The sequence below is a fragment of the Bombus huntii genome, unplaced genomic scaffold (assembly GCF_024542735.1).
Source record: "Bombus huntii isolate Logan2020A unplaced genomic scaffold, iyBomHunt1.1 ctg00000131.1, whole genome shotgun sequence".
Classification (NCBI taxonomy): Eukaryota; Metazoa; Arthropoda; class Insecta; order Hymenoptera; family Apidae; genus Bombus; species Bombus huntii.
This window is the reverse complement of record NW_026099379.1, coordinates 113,578-132,586: the sequence shown is the minus strand read 5'-3', so window position 1 is coordinate 132,586 and position 19,009 is coordinate 113,578. Positions and strand designations below refer to the sequence as shown.

General features: G+C 36.8%; 1 protein-coding gene and 1 long non-coding RNA gene across 5 annotated transcripts; both read right to left on the bottom strand.

Annotated features, from left to right (window-relative positions):
* Positions 1-2,058: 2,058 nt before the first annotated feature.
* On the bottom strand, positions 2,059-3,695 carry LOC126877198 (uncharacterized). The gene is made up of 2 exons (XR_007694816.1): positions 3,094-3,695; positions 2,059-2,945 (listed from the first exon to the last, which is right to left on the bottom strand). It is a non-coding gene; the product is annotated as an uncharacterized LOC126877198 (long non-coding RNA).
* Positions 3,696-4,767: 1,072 nt separating this feature from the next.
* On the bottom strand, positions 4,768-9,655 carry LOC126877193 (venom serine protease Bi-VSP-like). 4 transcript variants are annotated; one of them, XM_050640028.1, is made up of 4 exons: positions 8,985-9,655; positions 7,367-7,564; positions 7,103-7,198; positions 4,768-5,595 (listed from the first exon to the last, which is right to left on the bottom strand). In XM_050640028.1, exons 1-4 carry the CDS (start codon positions 9,085-9,087, stop codon positions 5,573-5,575), a joined length of 420 nt encoding a protein of 139 aa, XP_050495985.1. In that variant the 5' UTR covers positions 9,088-9,655; the 3' UTR covers positions 4,768-5,572. The 4 variants fall into 4 exon arrangements, with proteins under 4 accessions (XP_050495985.1, XP_050495986.1, XP_050495983.1 ...); XM_050640029.1 differs by having other exon boundaries at positions 4,768-4,839; positions 8,985-9,649; XM_050640026.1 differs by lacking the exon at positions 4,768-5,595 and adding an exon at positions 6,782-7,031 and having other exon boundaries at positions 8,985-9,329.
* Positions 9,656-19,009: the final 9,354 nt, after the last annotated feature.

Genomic DNA, 19,009 nt, shown 5'->3' with positions numbered 1-19,009 from the left:
TACATAGATATGAGGGAAACAATAGACAACGTTAGAAGAAGGACGGTTTCGCTATTCAAGGCGAATCAAAAAGTGTGCGTGTTGCGAGAATCAGAGTTGATCGAGACGTCGAAGCATAGAGTCGTTAGAATTGAGTTGCGAGTGTTGTCGAGTGTTAGAGTTGCTAGTGAGAGAGAGAGAGAGAGAGAGAGAGAGAGAGTTACCAAATAGTTGTCAAGTTATTTGTTGTAAATACGAGCGTTGCATTTAGTTTTCCTGTTAATCAAACATCGTTTCTCTGTCTAACTAATATCTGTATTTTCAATCCATTATTAATAAATTATAATTAATCGGACAAAATTACACCTTTAATATATTCCGATATTACATTACCGTGATGTAATATTTATCATGCTTATTTTGTACGTAAAACGAATCGTTGGAATATTCCCGAAGCTAACGAAGCATTTCCCAAAAGTTAAACCGAAGAAATTAACGCGAATAGTTAAGTGAAATTTTTCCATTAACTTGCTGACCAACCGGCAAATAAAAAATCATAAAAATTGTTTCAATGTGTTGAGGTCACGCATAACTTCTTTTTTCATTGACGATTACCAAACAGGTAAAATTTCGAAATTGTACGAAGGCCACGTGACCAGATCGTATTGGAATTGGAAGTGCATGGAAAAAGACAACTCGAAGTACAAACCTTGAGCTGTACTACTCGAAGTACAAACGTGAACTAATGGATGCAGAAAAGCAATTAACGCCAAACATCCGAACAGCATCTTGGAGCCCGTCATTGTTCTGAAATAAAAGAAGTGACGAATTAAAAAGACGCAGGACTAATAATAATAAAGGAAACTTAGTTCGTATTATAAATTGAATTTACATCAGAAAAGAAGCACGATCAAGCGAAACAGATCGTAGAAATGACAAATATCATCGATATACGTTTCAGTGTAATTTCACTTTTGAAAATTATTTAGTTTAATACGATCGTATTCATCGCTCTGAAACTTTCATTGTGCTGCAATTTGTGCTGCGTCTTTTTAATTTCTCTATCTTTCTGTGTTTTCGGAAAAATTACTTGAAAGATTAAGAATTGCTTGCCTTATTTTATTTTCGATTAGTTAGGATTTGATTATTCCAGGTAAGGTTTATTATTTATAACAGGTTTTATCACTTGTTTATTATTTAGGAGTTTGTTATTTTAGGATTAGTACCTTTTAGGATTTCTTATCCTTCGAGTTTCTGTTTCAGATATCTAGGATTATTTATTCGATTAAGATAATTTAAGAGTTTCACAATGTACAAAGAAATAATCGTGTGAAATTTAGATTTATGCTTTAAACGTATTAAACACGCGGTAATTTCAATGTCTATAGCCTCGAACGTGTTCTGATTAGTTGTGTCATTGTCTGTGACATTGAAATCACAAAAATCCATTGCAAGTGTGCTGTCATGCAATGTGGATGTAATTGGGTTTTTTGGGTATTTCCTGTATCATCTGATTTGTACAGTACTATTTTAACGCAAGAACAGGAAACTTATTATATATTTCCCGTCCATTATTTGAATCGTTGTGAAGTGTAACGAATTATATTCGATTCGAGGAGATGTTAATGAATTACCCATTTCATATGTAATTACATGGAAATAAAAATCATTGCAAAAATAATTGATCTAATGACAACGGAATTTCCAATATTTTTTTGTTTTGTCACGTCTTTTTCATAATATATCTTTTATAGGTACGTGATTTATTAATCGTTCGAATGGAAATAATTATTCGTATAATATTCAAATGATTCTAGCCATAAAATAAATTAAAACGATACCTGTCAATGATATGCAATCTGCGTATGACGTCAACCTCGATCTATGCTTATACAAGAAATTTTATCAATCAATGACTAGATATACAATAATCAAATATCATAAAATTTCCTGAAAACCTTTAGGTGTTAATATTAAGGTGTTAATATCTTTAATATTTGCAAGTTATTGTTTAGCGCTAATTAGTTAGAATGTAACAAGTGGTGTATCAGAATTGAGATAACTAAGCCACACGAACAATCTTATTTAGATCTTTTTAATTTTTTAATTCTCTTTTGCTCTAATACTTCGTAAAATTAATCTTCATTAGCTACTACACTTCATAGAATAACAAGAGATAATTTTTCTTATATAACGTTTCATTCATAAAACCTATCATTAAAGTATATCTTCATAAAAATATCATTCCATACTAACGGTATATTTGGTGTCATACGAGATAACAGTTACCAGTGATGACATATGTAACTTTATAAAGATATCTCGTTTTATTATATATTAAAAGAATGTACTCATTGCTGCTATATTTCAGATGAAAAAAAGGAGGCAACGATTTTACAGTAAAATCGTTCGTTTACAACTGATTCATTTACATTTCATGATAATACTGTGCATTCTGAATATGCTATGATTTGGTTTAAAATAATAAATAGTCCATTCTTGCATACTATTGCTCCAGCTTTACTTGTATTTTCGATATTGGTATAAATAGAAAGACAATTAATGTCGTTCGAGTCTATTTTCGGATCATTTATATTACGTTTAATCCATATAGTTATTATATGAGACATAGTATCGTAAAATTTGGAAGAATAAAACGTTCGTACAGGAAGTACATTTTATAAGAACTCCAACAAATCTGCGTGTGCACCTAAAATACAAACTGATAGTGATTGTTCATAAGTTTATATACATTATCTAATGTCAATCGAAGGTATCAATTCTTTTTCTCCATAAGAGTACTTTTTCATTTATATGTGTTCAAAAATACATGTGTTCAACCGTGAAGCATATGTCACCTACAACGAAAAAGAGTTTTCCTATACTTAATATTTCCTTTATATACCTATGAAAGTCTATTCTTCGCGTAGTATGAAATTATGAATAAATCTGGAATATTGTTCAATCTGAAAAGAAAAATAACTTATTGACATCATTCATTGATACGAGATTCAGAATGTTTGTTTTGTCTTGCAGAAAAAGAAGGCAGCCCTCCCTTTCTTTTAATGTGAAATAGAAAGCGAAAATTTGAAAACAGATTTTTTGGAAATTTACTTGCAAATATCGTTTTCAATATCGTGATTTTCTTCCCAATGGTACTGTACTTTCAAATTTTCCAGTATCCCTCTAAAAACAAAAAGTCGAACCTCGTTATTATTAACATAGGCATTACAAGGAAGAGAAGTATTAGAAAGCAGCTCCTTTTTATTATGGATTTCTTTATAATCATGTAAATAAGAAATTCCGGAAATTTTTTCCTCAAGAATTTAATTCTTGTGTTTTGATTGATAATTATTACACTGCATACTAACTTTCCGCATACTGTTCGCGTCTAACAGTTTCCTAATAATAACTACTTCAAAATTACATATGTTCTTGCACGAATTCAAAAGTACGTATGATACAATTACAATTGATTCTAAAATAATAATTATTTAAAGATATTAAGATACTAATTAAACGTTTCACTGTATTTCAAAATCTGGAACAACAAATTTTTATTTATAAAAAATGAAACTGTCTTTATATATTCTTTGTCATGATGCTATTTCTTATTACCGTGTCGACATTTTTTAAAATTCATTTTGTTATCTCTACGCAATACGAAAATTCATATACTGCTTAATATTTTTTGCATATTATCCATCCACCGCATGATATCTTCTGAAAAATCAAAATATTAATGTTATATTATTACAATGCTTCTTAAATATCAATTTTTGACAAATTTGAAATCCAATATATTTTGCACAATTATTATTTATCAAAAAATTCCAAGTTAGTAACTTTCTTTTCAAATGGCAAATAACATATACTTTGACTTACCTGTAAGTTTTTGTTCCTAATCATCATTTCCTCTTATAGAACATCATTATTGTTCTTATAATTACTACCAGTGTCATAGATATTGTAGTGGCTACAACTGAATTAATAGAAAATGATAAATAACTGTGTATAACACTAACACATAATTGTGTATAACAATGACACATAACTTTTACTTACATATCTGTCGATAAGGGATTACTGTGATATCCTGTTGATGTTTCTTAAGGCACTTGATTAGGTGCGATACGGTATCATTCCTTATGGTATACTGTAGATAAGTATTTTAGAAAATAACAAGAATAAATCTAAATTATTCAGAGGTTCCAGTTTCGGCTTAGACATAAATACAGGACCATTTGCAAAGAAGAAAGGGTGCGTTTCTACAGCCTCGTTATAGTAACCATGAATACCAATCTCTGAATTACTGGTTACTAAACATAAATATCCTATAAAATTTAATATATTTCTTTAATTTTTAATACATACATGAGTTAGTAGTTCTAAATTATGAATCATCCTACCTGTGATATTACGCTTTTCCTTATAATATCATCACTCGAGTGAACAACATTAAGATCATGTAAACCATGTCATCCTATCTTACTGTGAAGATACTTAGTTATGTTATCTAACATTATAAAAATATCATCAAATTCAAGTCCTTTTATTCACATCACATGGCCACGACGATCTGGTTCTTCGTTATATAATGTTCTAAAATTTGTCGTATATATAGGATGTACAAACCGTGATATCAAGGTATCAGTTCTTCCTTCCCAAGGGACAGTTTCATTAAAATTCTGATAGAATTAAAAATTAATTATTAATATTCTAACAATCATATGTGTTAAATACATTATAGTCAACGATATATACCTGAGCGAATGTAGGGGTGATTCCTTGATAATTATAAATGTCATCAGCCCACATCATTGTGCCACTTCTTTGTACTCCAGCCTCTAGATTAACAGCCTAAACAAACATACAAAATTTTATAGAAGCTGTACAAAATATAGTATATATGCGCAATATTGAAGCGTTCAAGGGGATATAAAGGTAATGTACATCACATACACGTGTACTCTCATTCAACAAAATACAATTAGATTTAATAGTATAAGCTCTTTTATTCATCATAATAGATTGGAAATTTAAGTGTCTTACGAGGGTGAGTAAAAAGTTACCCGCTCTGTCGGTGTAGAATTTATTTTAAGCAATTGTCAAAAAAGACATACATCATTTTTTGACATAATCACTCGATTTCTGTATACACTTTGTCCATTTGCCGAAGGACCTTCGTATTTTCTCATTAAAAAATGTTTTGGGCTGAGCTGCGAACCACGAATGCATCGTCGTCTTCACCTTTTCATCAGCTTTTTCAGCATCCATCTCGCACAAACTTTTTAAAATCCAAATCTGTCGTGCACTATTGCATAAGCAGAGCCGTGGCTGATTTGCAAATGATTTGCCACATTATCCAGTGTCACTCGTCTATTCCATAGAGCATAAGTTCATGAGCACGTTCAATGTTGTCATCGTGGATGTGGACGGGCGTCCAGCTGTTTTTTCATAACACTTGTGCGATCTTCTTTGAACTTTTGTGCCCATTCAAACACACTTCGTGACAAAACACTTTCTCCATAATGTGCATTAAATCTTTGATAAATATAGGCATCAAACATAACCTCCGACCACAAGAAACGAATCACAGCATCCTGCACTGTTTTTCTGCAAATCACCATTGCAAAGCGCCATTACTCGCGCAACGGTCACAAACGAATTGACGTAACACAAAGAAACCTGCGCAGCAGCACTGAACAGATATTGACGTCATACGAAGAGTGCAGATGGATCAATACGGTCGACAGAAGTTTTAACTATCTGGAGTGCGGATAAATTTTTACTGAGAGTCGTATAGGAATCTATAATCTGTAAGTACACCTTTGGCTGAATGGAAATTTCTCTTACATATAGTCAAAAATGCAGAAACTGTGTATTGAATTGGAAAGTGATAAAAAATAAGTGAAGTTTCGAGGTTGCATGTGATTGCATGAGTACACAGGACGTTTTTAGCGAATAAAAAATAATTTTGAAAGACACGAGACTTATCTTGTATTTTATGCACTCTCTGTGTCCGAATTTCCAGAAGCTCTCTATCTTATGAAGTGTTTTAGATTAGCCGGAAAATTTTGTACGTACGTACAAGAAGTATACGATCTAAGTGGAATATTCCATTATTCTCTTGATACAACAGAAACGAAATTTACAGCACTTCTCAGAAAGCTGGTTTATTATTACCAAATTAATAGAATTAATATACGTTTATCATCTTTACATACCTAAGTCGTGGAGGTTTATCGTGCGTAAAAAATTAGTGTCGTTTCAAAGTTACATTTCGTACATTTTAAGCCTATAATTTGTAACGTACAAAACAATGTAAATTTGAGCTGTTTCTTATCTCCACAATAAGAAAATCCAACTTTACGTTTTTTACACAATGATATTTATGGAACAGTAATATCATATTATTGCATCGCTTGGAGAATGAAGTCAAGGTACGATGTGACCCTAGTGTAAACGCTGGGATACCCAGCTGTGCCGCACTTATAAGCATAAGACACAATACCTATTAAATACGAGGTTAATTCATGTTGTATCAGCAGTGGTCCGCCGCGGTCAGCCTGAAAGGATCGTTAAATTTTTAATCAAAGATACTGAAATATATCGATCGAATTGTATTGAAATTATACTTATATACAGTAATAATCTTCTATTGATTTGTGTATTGAAATACTCCAATTTATAACGTACATGTTATATGTATTTTGAGCAAAACTAAGATTAGAAGGAAATTAGATTAAATACCATAACGAGGTGTGAGAAGTGGGCAAAACTATTAAATTGTGTTTATCTATTATTTTTAATGTTTAAGACGTCGATTTGATGTTAATTCGAATTGACGTGTCTTCAGATACCGTATAGTTTGTAGTAACTCTGTAACTTAATTACCGTACAAGAATCCTCTCCACCCTGAGCATGTTCGGCGCATATTATACCATCAGTGATATCAGGTGCATTAGGAAATTTGGAATAAGCTATTTTGCATTCGGCGTTCTTAATCACTGGCATTTGTACTTCCATTAATGCATTACGTCGTGGTCGTCCTACGAAGAAAATAAGAAAGATATTTAAGACTGGAACTGTTTAATTTTATTATAAAATTGATATCACTTACTATATCTTAACGCTCCCCATCCAGCAACAAGGGGGTTATAGCCGACGAAGTTGCTCTTTCGTAGGGGCTCTTTCGTACAAATGGGATATACGTACCCTGAAAAATAAAAAAATAAATGAAAATGCAGGAAACGAATGACCAAAAGTATGAGAAAGAATTATACATGCTTTATGACACAATATATGTGTACAGTAAGAAATTTCAGGATATGATACTTCAGTAATACTCAATAGCATATATATATATATATATTTGAGGACTTACTCGAAAATGGCACCTCCTCCACCAATCTAAGAATGGCAATATTATGATTGTGTATGTTTTCTATTCCATCCATATGTGCACAATGTGCTGCGGTCAAAACATGCCTAGCCGATATCAGGGAACCTCCGCACTTCCATAGTGGTTTGTCTGGGTTTCGGGGATTACGAAAACCTAATGCAGCGATCCATGGCCAAGCGCCTAAAATGCAATAGTCATAGTTGTGAATATACGTAATTTTTTCTCACATAACGAGTAACAACGATTATTACCTATTCGATATTCGATCATACAGCAGACGATAAGTACATACGTACAAATACTCTGAAATAGAGATTTGATAAAGACAGAAATTAAATTTTTATTCCAGTGGAATACAAATTATTAAATAATTCTATATAATTTCTATTTGAACTATACTGAACTATAAAGTTCAAACGTGTAATTTCTGCCCTAACAGTTTTTGATCTCTATCCATATTATTACTCCTATATCAATTTTTTATTTCAAGCAAAAAGATACTCTTCCTAACATGAAGTAAAAGAAAGAAATAATTCAAGTTAATAAGTAAAGTTACTACCGATAAAATCATAGCATTATTATTTAGTCTAATTGAAATGTACATTGATGTGCTGTTTAATGCCTTTAAAGTTCATTCTTTGCAGTAAATGGCTTATTATTAATCGGAAAGAAAGACATAAAACGTACCAAGTTCAGCTGGTTTACCATCGACCACCACCCTGGTATGAGAGACGTTGCTAAAACCACAGTATGGTGGTCGCAAAGCCTTATACTTATACACAGTTTTGATTAAAATTTCTCTCTTCTCTTTGTTTGGATCGTTCGGACAGCAAACGATCGTAACATTGCCCTGGTATCTGCACACTGATCGTCTATAAAAATCGGTGGCTGTACGGTACTGTATCTGCCATATTTCTTGCAGAGGTTTACATTTTCTGTAGTCAAGGCACCTGCCTTCTTGATTGTCCGGTGTGGTACATTCTGGATCAAACAATTTTAAAACATTTATACAGTTCAAAGATGCGTAAGAAAGCGACACCGATTACTCAACTTTCGAAGTAAAAAGCCGATCAAGTCCACCGGATTGCCCTACAGACACGTATTAATCCGTAAGAGTTAGTCATCATGTTGATAATAATTATCTAAAGAAACTTTTCACGTGAAAATATAAAATTTTAATTGATTAGATATTGTGTTAGCCATACTTAAGAAAGAAAATGAAAATGAATGAAATGAAAGAAAAGGACGACCTTCAACCTCATTTTTTAAATAAACACTTTGTCAGTTTTGCGGTAAATAAATTCTTAGGAATTCAGGACAGTTTTTAGTGAATCATTTTGTTTCGACCGTTCGCGGAGAGACGCGATCGCGAGATAGCACGTCAACGAGAGTTGTAAGTTCCCGTTACGATTAAATAATCGACGCCACGAACTGATCGATCCCCTTATTTCGATTATGATAATAAGGGTAGTTCAATGAAATTCCACAGAATTAACACAAATAAATTAATGTTTATTTCAACAACTTATTAACTAGAAAGATATAAATGGAACAAAAAAAATGTAAGTGCGTTTTGGTTGATAAGTAATGCGCGACATACCACATGTGTTGACGGTTCGACTTCTCGAAAAGTTCTGAACGCCTTTCGATTTTTTTCGTTTTTTCTGGAAGGCGACCCCCACTACGTTCGGATCACGCCACATTCTTTTACGCGAGGTAAAATAACGACCACGAGTCGACGTTTCTGGAAGTCGCCCTGCTTAATGAACCATGCGCTTGCCACTACAATGTTTGTTTGCCGGGCAGACGCGACGGTCCGTCTGCGACATTATAGTGCCGCGATCGATAGTTAAGAATATGACCTATGGTAAGCCGCATGGCGTAACATTCTCCCCCCGTTGAGAGGGTACCGATCAAACTAGCGAGGTGTGGTTGAAGTTCCCATCTTATTTCGTCTCGGTGGCTATTTGTTCGGGTTTCTCGAGATCGGGTTGAATTGGCAGTGGGACAAGCCTTTTGACGCCCCGATCCAAAATGCTCTTTGCCGTCTGAACTGTAGCTGTCCGGATGACACCATCGGCGCCTGGATGAACCTTGATAACTCGGCCCAGAGGCCAATGCATGGAGGGAACGTTGTCCTCTCTGAGGATGACGATTGTGCCCTTTTGGATGCTGTGTCCACCCTTGCTCCATTTATTGCGGTTGGTTAGCTCGTTCAAATACTCCTTATGCCAGCGGTTCCAAAAATGTTGTTTGAGCTGTTGGATATGCTGCCATTTGGAGAGTTCGATGGAATGTCTCTGAAATCTCGATCACGTAAGCACATTAATGAATCGCCAATGAGGAAATGTCCGGGAGTGAGGGCTAGGAGATCATTTGGATCGGTGGAGATAGGAGTTAGCGGGCGGGAATTGAGGACTGCTTCTATTTCTATGATAAGAGTATTACGGTGTTAAGCTCATATGTTTCTGTTTCTCCACTCGCGCTGCGCCATAATATCCTTTGATATTTCCAATCCTCTGGTCGTACGAGGAATTGCCGATACATTTTCTCGATGTCGCCAGTGAGTACGTACTGATGAGCCCGGAATCTAATTAATATACAAAATAAATCTTCCTGTAACTTGGGTCCTGTGTAAAGTGTATCGTTTAGGGAGGTTCCAGTAGTGCTTGGTGCCGATCCGTCGAAAACTACACGGAGTTTGGTGGTTTGACTCGATGCTTTGGTCACGCCATGATGGGGTAAATAGTATCCGTTGTCGTCGGAGTGGTTGACATTGACCTCGTCATGTGTCCCAATGCCAGGTATTCCTGTATTACCGTTCGATATTCTGATTCGAAGCGTTTGTCGTGCTGGAATCGGCGATTGAGTGAGGCGAGTCGTTTAATTGCCAGCGTTTTAGAGGATCCGAGTGACTGAAGCTGATCGTTGAAAGGTAGAGCGACGATGTATCGTCCTTCGCTGGTGCGTCGGGTGTGGACTTGGAAATGTTCTTCGCATCGTCGATCTGCCCTCTGAGATATGTTTAATTGAGGGTCCTTCATCGATTTCCCAAAACCGCGAGGGGTCTGCTTGTAAAGTCGTCGTGGATGTGTGAAATATGTTTGTCGCGGTTTGGGAAGTTGGATTCCCCAACTATAATTATTTTACTACAGAATCCTCAAAAACATGATGTATGTATATATATCCTGAAATATTATCAGTCTATTGTCAAGTTATAGAACATTATGGAAATTGCCAGTTAAAGTCATAAAAAACAAAAAATAGGGAAGTTCGTTAAAATATGTGATTTTCCAATCAAGATATAGAATTTATTCGAGTAATATAGATTACGGTAGAGATGGTGACGGTAACAATGAGTGGACTGATTCTTCGTGCGAAAACAAATTGGAAGCGCAGAGCGATGTATTGTTTCAGCGAATATCGATTTTAAAGCACGGTTTTAAAGTACGTGTGCGTTTGACTAGGTGTGTTAATTAATATTGCTGTCTGATTTTCGATATGTAAATACAATATCTACATATCTTTAAACTTATGATAATTGAACTAACAATTTTTTTAAATTTAAATTAAACTTATGATAATTGAACAAACAATTTTTTTAAATTTATATTAATATTTATCCTTTTAAATGCAACAATTTTTTTTAATAATAACTTCACGCGTAAGTCAGCTGCGCACATATTTGATCGTTCTTTAAAGCTTGAATCTCTGCGAAGAGAAAAAATCTTTCAACCAACAAGAACTGGTTCTACGTTTTCTATCCATTTCCTTCCAGATAAATCTCTCTATCTAAAATCCTTATTTCCGTATTTCCTTGAAAAGGTTAAAGTCGTTTTGTATAAAATCCAATGTAGAGAAGAAGGAAGATCCGCAAAAGATTCTTTCAGCTTTCCCTATGTTTGAGCTCGAATCAAAGCAATCCTATTCCCAATAGGGTGACTATGCGTTTAACTTCTCATAGAATCTCTCTGATTCCGTGTGATACCTTCGGTGTTTTTGAAGTATGTAATTGATGTCGTAACGTCAACGCTTTGCAGTGCGAATTCAATTTTGCGTTGCAATTTCCCTGTTTGCGTGGCAAAAGCATAAAATCGATAGCGCACGTTTCGATAAACACGTTTTCTTTGCTGATGGCGCACTGTAAATATAAATATTTGAATAAATATCGCGAATTTCATGTTGCTAAAAGATTTATACTATTTATTCGTAAATAACTGTTGGATATGTTTAAGTTGAAACCACTGCATTAGGTCTTTTTTCTTGTTTAAAATTATTTGTATTGGTAAATTGAATGAAAGTTCTAACATGTAATTTGTTCTTCTTTTATAAATAGTTTACAGAGGATAAAGCGTGGGTAACTCAAGACTGTCGCGATCATGACACTATACATACCTATGTATAGCACGTATACTAAGCTAACTAAAATAGCAAGTCAGAGAAATGGAAACTTAGGAAAATCTAAAGGAAGATAAATCGTTCGAGCCTTGACAGGAATATAAGATGCTAAGTAATCTTCCTAAGTAATCCCCTCCAGCTTTTTCTATTTTGATCAATAATTATTAGTACATGTTAGGAAAACAAATAGAATTTTTGTTCTCAAGCGAGGTATAATTTAAATTTTGTATGTACACAAAAATGTTAAATATCTGTAATAAACATGGTACAATCAATTTTTTTACATAAAATTATATTGTATAGGCTATTGTTATTTAAACATTCTAAATTGGATGAAGAAAAAAAATGACGCAAATAAAACGTAGGACATTTTAATTAAAGAGACTAATATAGAGATTTATCTACTTAACTGTGATTAAATCATCTCCACTTAACGCTCTACCTCTTCTATTAATTATGCTTCGTTAAACTATGATTACAGAGGATGGGTTTTTTGATAAAATGACATTCTGACAAATATATATAGATCGATATATATAGATATAGATAGACAAATATATAGATTCTTACAACAGTAGTTATGAATGAACAGTAGATATTGTATCAATTCCGTTCTTCAGAAGCTTCATTTGTGAAAAGACAATTCGCCAGAATATGGATTCACTGTAGTTATAGCTATAGGATTTCAATCTAGTTGACAGACTTGCTTTACGTAGAGAATATCTGTCTCTTGTTCTACCTTATCGCGATTCTCTCCTCATCTTATACGCTTTGTCGAGCAACGTAATATTGGCATATATCTCGGCTCTGGTTACAATCATTAGTTTCCGCCTAAACGGTTAGAATCACATAGCTCGCGCTCTACTCTCGTTTATTCAACATTCAGGCCATATGGTCGCATGCGACTAGTTTTATGTTAATTCCGACCGATTACAATACCTTTCTTTCGTTTACAAGGAACGACGAGACTGGCAGTTGCGTGATTTCCAATGCAAAAGCCGCGATATCTGCACGATAACCTAACCTCAACCGATTTTGTTGTACTATTCTTATGTGGACAACGAAGCCTATTCCCTCACTCTCCTAACTAAAATCGTCACCAACAAATCCGATGGTCCCGTGCGCTAGACACACCCATCCTTAGCTTTCCTCCGAGACAGCATCGTCTCCCAAGACAGTTCTGATTTCACATCCTTCGAACGGTCAATATCCTTCCACCAGGTAGGACACACCCACAGATCAGTCACTCATTCATCTCATACATATTCTCAACGAGAGAATTGATTGTAATTTCAACAAATAAATAAAAAAAAAAAATCTCGTACATACGCACCAGCGTAACTGCCTTCGTTATAAGTTGTTGGAATAAACGGTGAAATATAACTTACCCTGCTGTGTCATATTCATTTAACCACCTCTGTTATCTTAACCGAAACAGGGGAACGACTACTTCGCGGCGTCGATTCACCGAATCGTAGCGAGAATTTACGCCTCTCGCTGACGCGTTTTCCTCGCGACCGCGTCTCTCCGCGAACGGTCGTAACACTGTGATTACCCTCAACGGACACGCCGTTTTGAGTTTTCTCTTCGGTTCTTTAATTCCGTCCTTTTTCTTTCGCTCAGTTTTTGGCCAGTGGCGGGTCTTTTATCGCGTGGCGAGTTTGATTCGCGTGGGAAAATGTCGTGTGCTCTTCGGCAAATAGAAAGATCATTGTTTCTTAAAGCATCCAGACGTTGTGCGTGATTGGCATATTAAAGTTTCTTGCGAATGTTACCGTGTGACCATGTCTCCCTTGTGACCGTAATCGTGCGACGATGTTTCCCTGCAAATATTACCATCTAACAAGTTTTTCCAACGAATATTACTGTTCGATCAGGTTTTACTCGAATCTTGTTCTTCCCTTGATAGGGTCCTTTCCTTATATAGAGTGTCCCAGGATTTCGCAGTCAAATCTATGCCACTATATTCCACTGACTATTTTAATGTACCAAACTACGAAGATGCGGCTGATATTGTGCTTGTTGCGTTATTCCACAACTAGGCTTGATTGGCAGGCCATTGGAACGAGATTTGTTCAAGCTGTTCGAAATGTTGGAGAACGAGCCGTTAACATTGTAATGTATGCAACTACAGAGACGTATCGTAACTTTTGTTTCGAGAACAAATAACAGAGAAGAAGAGAATAATGAAGATTGGACACGGACGAAATTAGCTGTCGATCTTGAAACTCGTGCACTGCGATTTCAGATAATCAAATTAGCATAGAATGAGATTTGGGAACGGGCAGAGTATATTCCGGAGTTTGGATATATATATATGGCGGAGATGAAAGAACATCGGAGCCTTTGGAATTTTGGATAATCCCGCAACATTGTAACCTAGAGTCTACTATAGCTGTAATTGAACAATTGTAGTTATTCAATCAGATTGTAATTGTTCGAGAGTTGTGATAATGAGCTTGGGCTCGAGGCGACAGTCAGTCGCCGAACGTAGCCGCGGTCACGGGATGAACGCTTTGCCTAACAAAGGTATGGAGTAATTCTATAGCTCTCCTCAAAAGAAATATTCGTGGCGACACGCGACAGTAAACATTCTAACGGTTTCTGTCCCGTGGCTCGCCACACGCAGACCCTATTCTTCGAGTAAGATGATTGCCAGATGTCGATGCGTCTCCGCAGTACATGTTCGGCTAGCCCGAGGGCCCGTTATAAATCTTAAGGTTTAGTTAACTAAAGTCCTTCAAACAGACAAACAGTTTTTGTCCCAACTACGGGAAGATAGGGGAAACATATTTTTCAACGAGCGGCGTCTTCCACTAGCAACTTTCCCTCGAAGGCGGCTAGCATCTTTTTCTAACCACCGATATGGAGATTGACCAATTAGCAGCAACGTCAATTTCCCTTACTTTCTGAACGAAGGCTTTTCTCGACGAATCCGATGATCTCGTATCCTTAGACACACCCCATTATAGTTTTCCTCTGTGGCATCATCGGGACGGGAAAGGCATTCTCGCTCGCGATCTCATTGATGAAAGGAGTAACTCTTTACGACCAGTGAATATTACGCGTCCGACTTAGATTTTGTGAGTACGTTCATCTATCATCCCGTCGACCGCGGATTCGTTATTGAACCTAGGATCATTGTCATTAGCATCTCGAGTACCTAACTACCACGGTTACTTGTCCGGTTCTATAATAATCGTATTTACACTAGTCAATGTCTTCTCTATTGCATAACGACAACGTGTAACCCAAACGAAGATTTGTTTCACGCCCCTAACCCTAATTCTAATGTAAACCCGACATATATTTAGATTAAAGATTGGTTCTTTGCGAGAAACGTTTTTAAGCAACATATGAAATTCTTCGTCTATTTATAGTATATTTCATTTTACTATAGTGGGAGCAGTATTCTATAAATCGGTTTATAAGAGTGCGAATTTATTATCTTAACGCTAGCCTTGCTAAACCCGGTCAAATGACCGGTTTCAAAATTTAATTTGAAATTGTGCGTTCGTCGTTGTTTCTTTTCTTCCTCCAACTTTATGTAAATTCTTATATTATCCGACTAATCAATTTCTCAATTTTTGTTAACGTAAGAATCTACATAAAGTTAGAAGAAGAGAAGAAACAACAATGACTGTACAATTCTAAATTAAATGTTGAAACACGGCCTTTTGACCAGGCCTGGTAGAGTTAGTGTTAAATCATGCTTTGTAATTATTTATTTTGGCTGGTGGTAAGCAACGGTAACGCAAACACTGATCGAAGTAGACAGGTGTTCGTTAGACAGGTATTCAGGCCCCAGAATTTCCAGGTCACCGATTGGGGCCCCTGTTGTAAATTTCTGGTGACTCGCCCAACTATTGGTTAACTAAGAGTAAAGAGAAGAGGACAGTTTACATCTGAGCTACTGCTTCGATTAACCACATCTGGCTGAATGGCCTTTAGGGAAGAAAGTGTACCGTTTTCTGTGGTCGACCATCCTTTGTTTTCTTTTCTGAACAATAGATCTAGCTTGGACATTGATAACTAGCGGTTTATCGATCGTTCGATGACACAGGACACAGCCATTCTTTATGCTACGTTATCACCACGACTAACTTTTACAGCTGTCTGCCAAGTTAATATTACCGGTTGTGTCACACTATCGCAGTGTGCCCAGAAGAGATAACCGGAGGACGATTAAAATTGCAACGTCACCGGACGCTTCTCGTTTCCCTTCTTTCTCTCTTTTCCTCGTCCTTTCGCTCAACGGTTGTTTCCCCTGCTTTGCTTCCGGGGCTTCCAGACAATTCAAGATTCTGCTGAATTGGAATGCTCGATTTTCTCCTAGAGAGCTGTTTAGCTAGAAGGAATAGTCCGAGTGTCGACGGGTATGCGAAGAACTGTCTTCTTGTGCTCTTAACCATTTAACTACGTTCGACGTGTTTATTCGTTATTGCTTGATTTTACCTGCTCATCCCATAGAGGCATTTTTGAAATTAAACTTTAAAAAGTTAAAAATTAATTGTTTCCAAAATGTTTTCAAATACTCCGAAGATCGTTGGATATTTTCGTGTTAAAATTATTAACAAAGTAAAATATACACAGCTGTATCCGTATTATTAATAATTAATTATCCTACGATATTTCCCGGGTTACTCGCGCTCCTGAAAAATTTCTACCATAGATCTCCCCCAAATGTAAGGAAATAAACTTCACAGTTAACAAATTAATTGTTTCCAAAATGTTTTCAAATATTCCGAAGATCATTGGATATTTTCGTGTTAAAATTACAAAGTAAAAGATGCACAGCTGTATCCGTATTATTAATAATGGAGGCTGACTCCTACGATATTTTTCTACCATAAAAATTTCTACCATAGACCTCCCTCAAATGTAAGGAACTGCGGCATAAGTTCCCTAATAAACAATAGGAATTTCTGTTGTAAACTACAAATTACAAATTACGAAACCTTCCGCTCTAAATTAACTAAAGATCACCAACAATTCTCCTTCGTTCTGAAACTAATTCTCCGACAATGGTGTTCCCTATGAATGAGTCAACTGGCAACGAAAGACCAAAAGCAAGAGGGTTCTCGGTCAGTGTCTCTGGTGCACGCCAGCTAGGAAGCCTCAGCCGAAGGTCGTCCGGCTGAAGATAACTGCGAAGTCTACAAAGTGGCATTGTTAGCGAAGGAGAAGGAGCCCTGGGGTGTGCAGACGTGCTCCGAAAGAAGCACGAACTTTAATGGTGCGTCCCAGTAGTAGACGGCCGTTCCTCTTCGCTTGCTCATTGTCACTCGAAGCTCGGTGCCCGTCCCTCCTTCCGTACCACGCTACCGAGTCTGAGACGCGAGGATGAAAGAAAAAAAAGCCGAAGTATGACACAGGTCCAACGACGACACCAACGACGACACCAACGACGGCGACGACGATCACAGAGACACGAGAAGAATGAAAGACAAGCGGCGCTGCTAAGTGTCGGCTCATTATTTAAATGGTCCGTGATAAGGGATCTCTGGTGCTGCTGGCGCGAACACGCTGAACAGCAGACTTTTCGAATAAAGCCACTTTTGGACAAAGTAGTTGCTGGCTCACGAAGTTTTCTTCTTTCGTTGTTAGATGGCGTGATCCTAAAGTAGGCGCGCATTTCGATCGCGGATTTCGACTTATTGGGGAAACAGGTTAATTGGATTATTACTGGAGAGACGTGGATGGATGAACGTTTTCATCGTTTCGTTCAATGACGGGTGAAACGCGTGAAAAGAGTTCGTAAGGTTTAAGCTGGGTGAGAAAATACAGCTTTGAATTTCCTATAAATGAGAGTTTAACAACGACGTGTCAAACACGACGCATGGAGCATTTGTACTAAATTTCTTATTAAATCTTGTTAATTCACTAGCTAAAAAACCAACTATTACATCGAACATGATACGACCAATAAAAATAAAGATATCGATACGAAGAATACGAAACGTAGATTCTTATGAATATGTGCGTTTCTTTAGGTGTATCGCTCCTCCAAACGACAATTCGCCGAAACACACATCAACTTTAACCAATGTATGAGAAATCGTCTCTAGCGCGTTTTTATGCCAAGATGAACGCTACTGTGACCCCGAACGAACCGTGAAACTGAACGATTCGATCTGTCATTGAAAACGCCCATCGGTCGCGAAAGTCTTGTTCGTTTTTCATCGACGGCCCGGTTTAACGTTACACGCGTGTCTGGTTTCTGTTCACGGGCGGTTCTTCGTGCGTCAGAGCGTCCGAGCATACGCGTGCACCCGTTCGTCTTTCCACCAGAAAGAGAGAAGAGGGCTCTCTGTCGTGGCTGTTGGCATTCCACGCCTTCGAATCCGGCATTTCAAATTTTTTCACCGACACAGGGCACTACGGAACGGGAATAAATTTGGCGGGCCGTGACTGCGCCTTAATATTCCAACAAGCAGACAGAAAAATAGAGAAAGAAACGGGCACTCGCGTGTCTCAATGCTTGTAATTTATTTTTCGATTAATTCCCAATCACCAGCCGATAATTTTGATGTTTCCAGCTGATGATAAATCGAAAAAGTGAATAGAGGACTTCCAGTAGAATTTGCGTGATTCATTCTTGGCGTTGATTGGCGTGAATTGTTCGTCAAGACGTTATTTTTCCAAGGGTATAAAAATCTGTCAGTTAGGTGGAAACTATCAATTTGTATACGAAAGATACGATCGTATTTGAAGATTGTATCGTATAGGCTTCGAGGTCACGCTATAGCGCTAGGGGGAGGCTGTGTGGCGAATCGGTATCAACAGGACGCTCACTGGACGAGGCATCAACGCGGCGCAACACCTCCCGGGCGATCCGCGGGTACCAACCGCCAACACTAGAGGGCTACGACGACAACGAGTCTGTCTGTCTAACTCGCTAGTGGTCGAATATACGAGCGATTGATATAAATACCGCACCTAGCGAGACTCGCTCTACGTCTAAGGCAGGGACTACCGGGCATAGCCTTACTGACGAGTCCACCGGTAGTCCGGGGAGGAAACGCTCTCTCTCTCTTCTTCCGTCACATATGTAATGTTCGAATTTGTAAACTATTAACTTTTTCGACAAGGAGGTATAAGGAACAAGTTAAAGTAGACGTCATGTTATGAATCATCTGCGAGATATAAAAGACTTCTTTTATGAGGGATCAACACCTCGTGAAGTCAGATTTTATTTATAACATACTTTACGATTTTGATTTATTT

Excerpts from the sequence above, each read along its gene's own strand:
- LOC126877193 (XM_050640026.1), bottom strand. The coding sequence starts at position 9,087 with ATGTGGCGTGATCCGAACGTAGTGGGGGTCGCCTTCCAGAAAAAACGA. Across the intron at positions 7,199-7,366 it reads GGAGGAGGTGCCATTTTCGA|GGTACGTATATCCCATTTGT; the intron begins GTAAGTCCTCAA and ends TTTATTTTTCAG. Across the intron at positions 7,032-7,102 it reads ATGGGGAGCGTTAAGATATA|GACGACCACGACGTAATGCA; the intron begins GTAAGTGATATC and ends TTTTCTTCGTAG.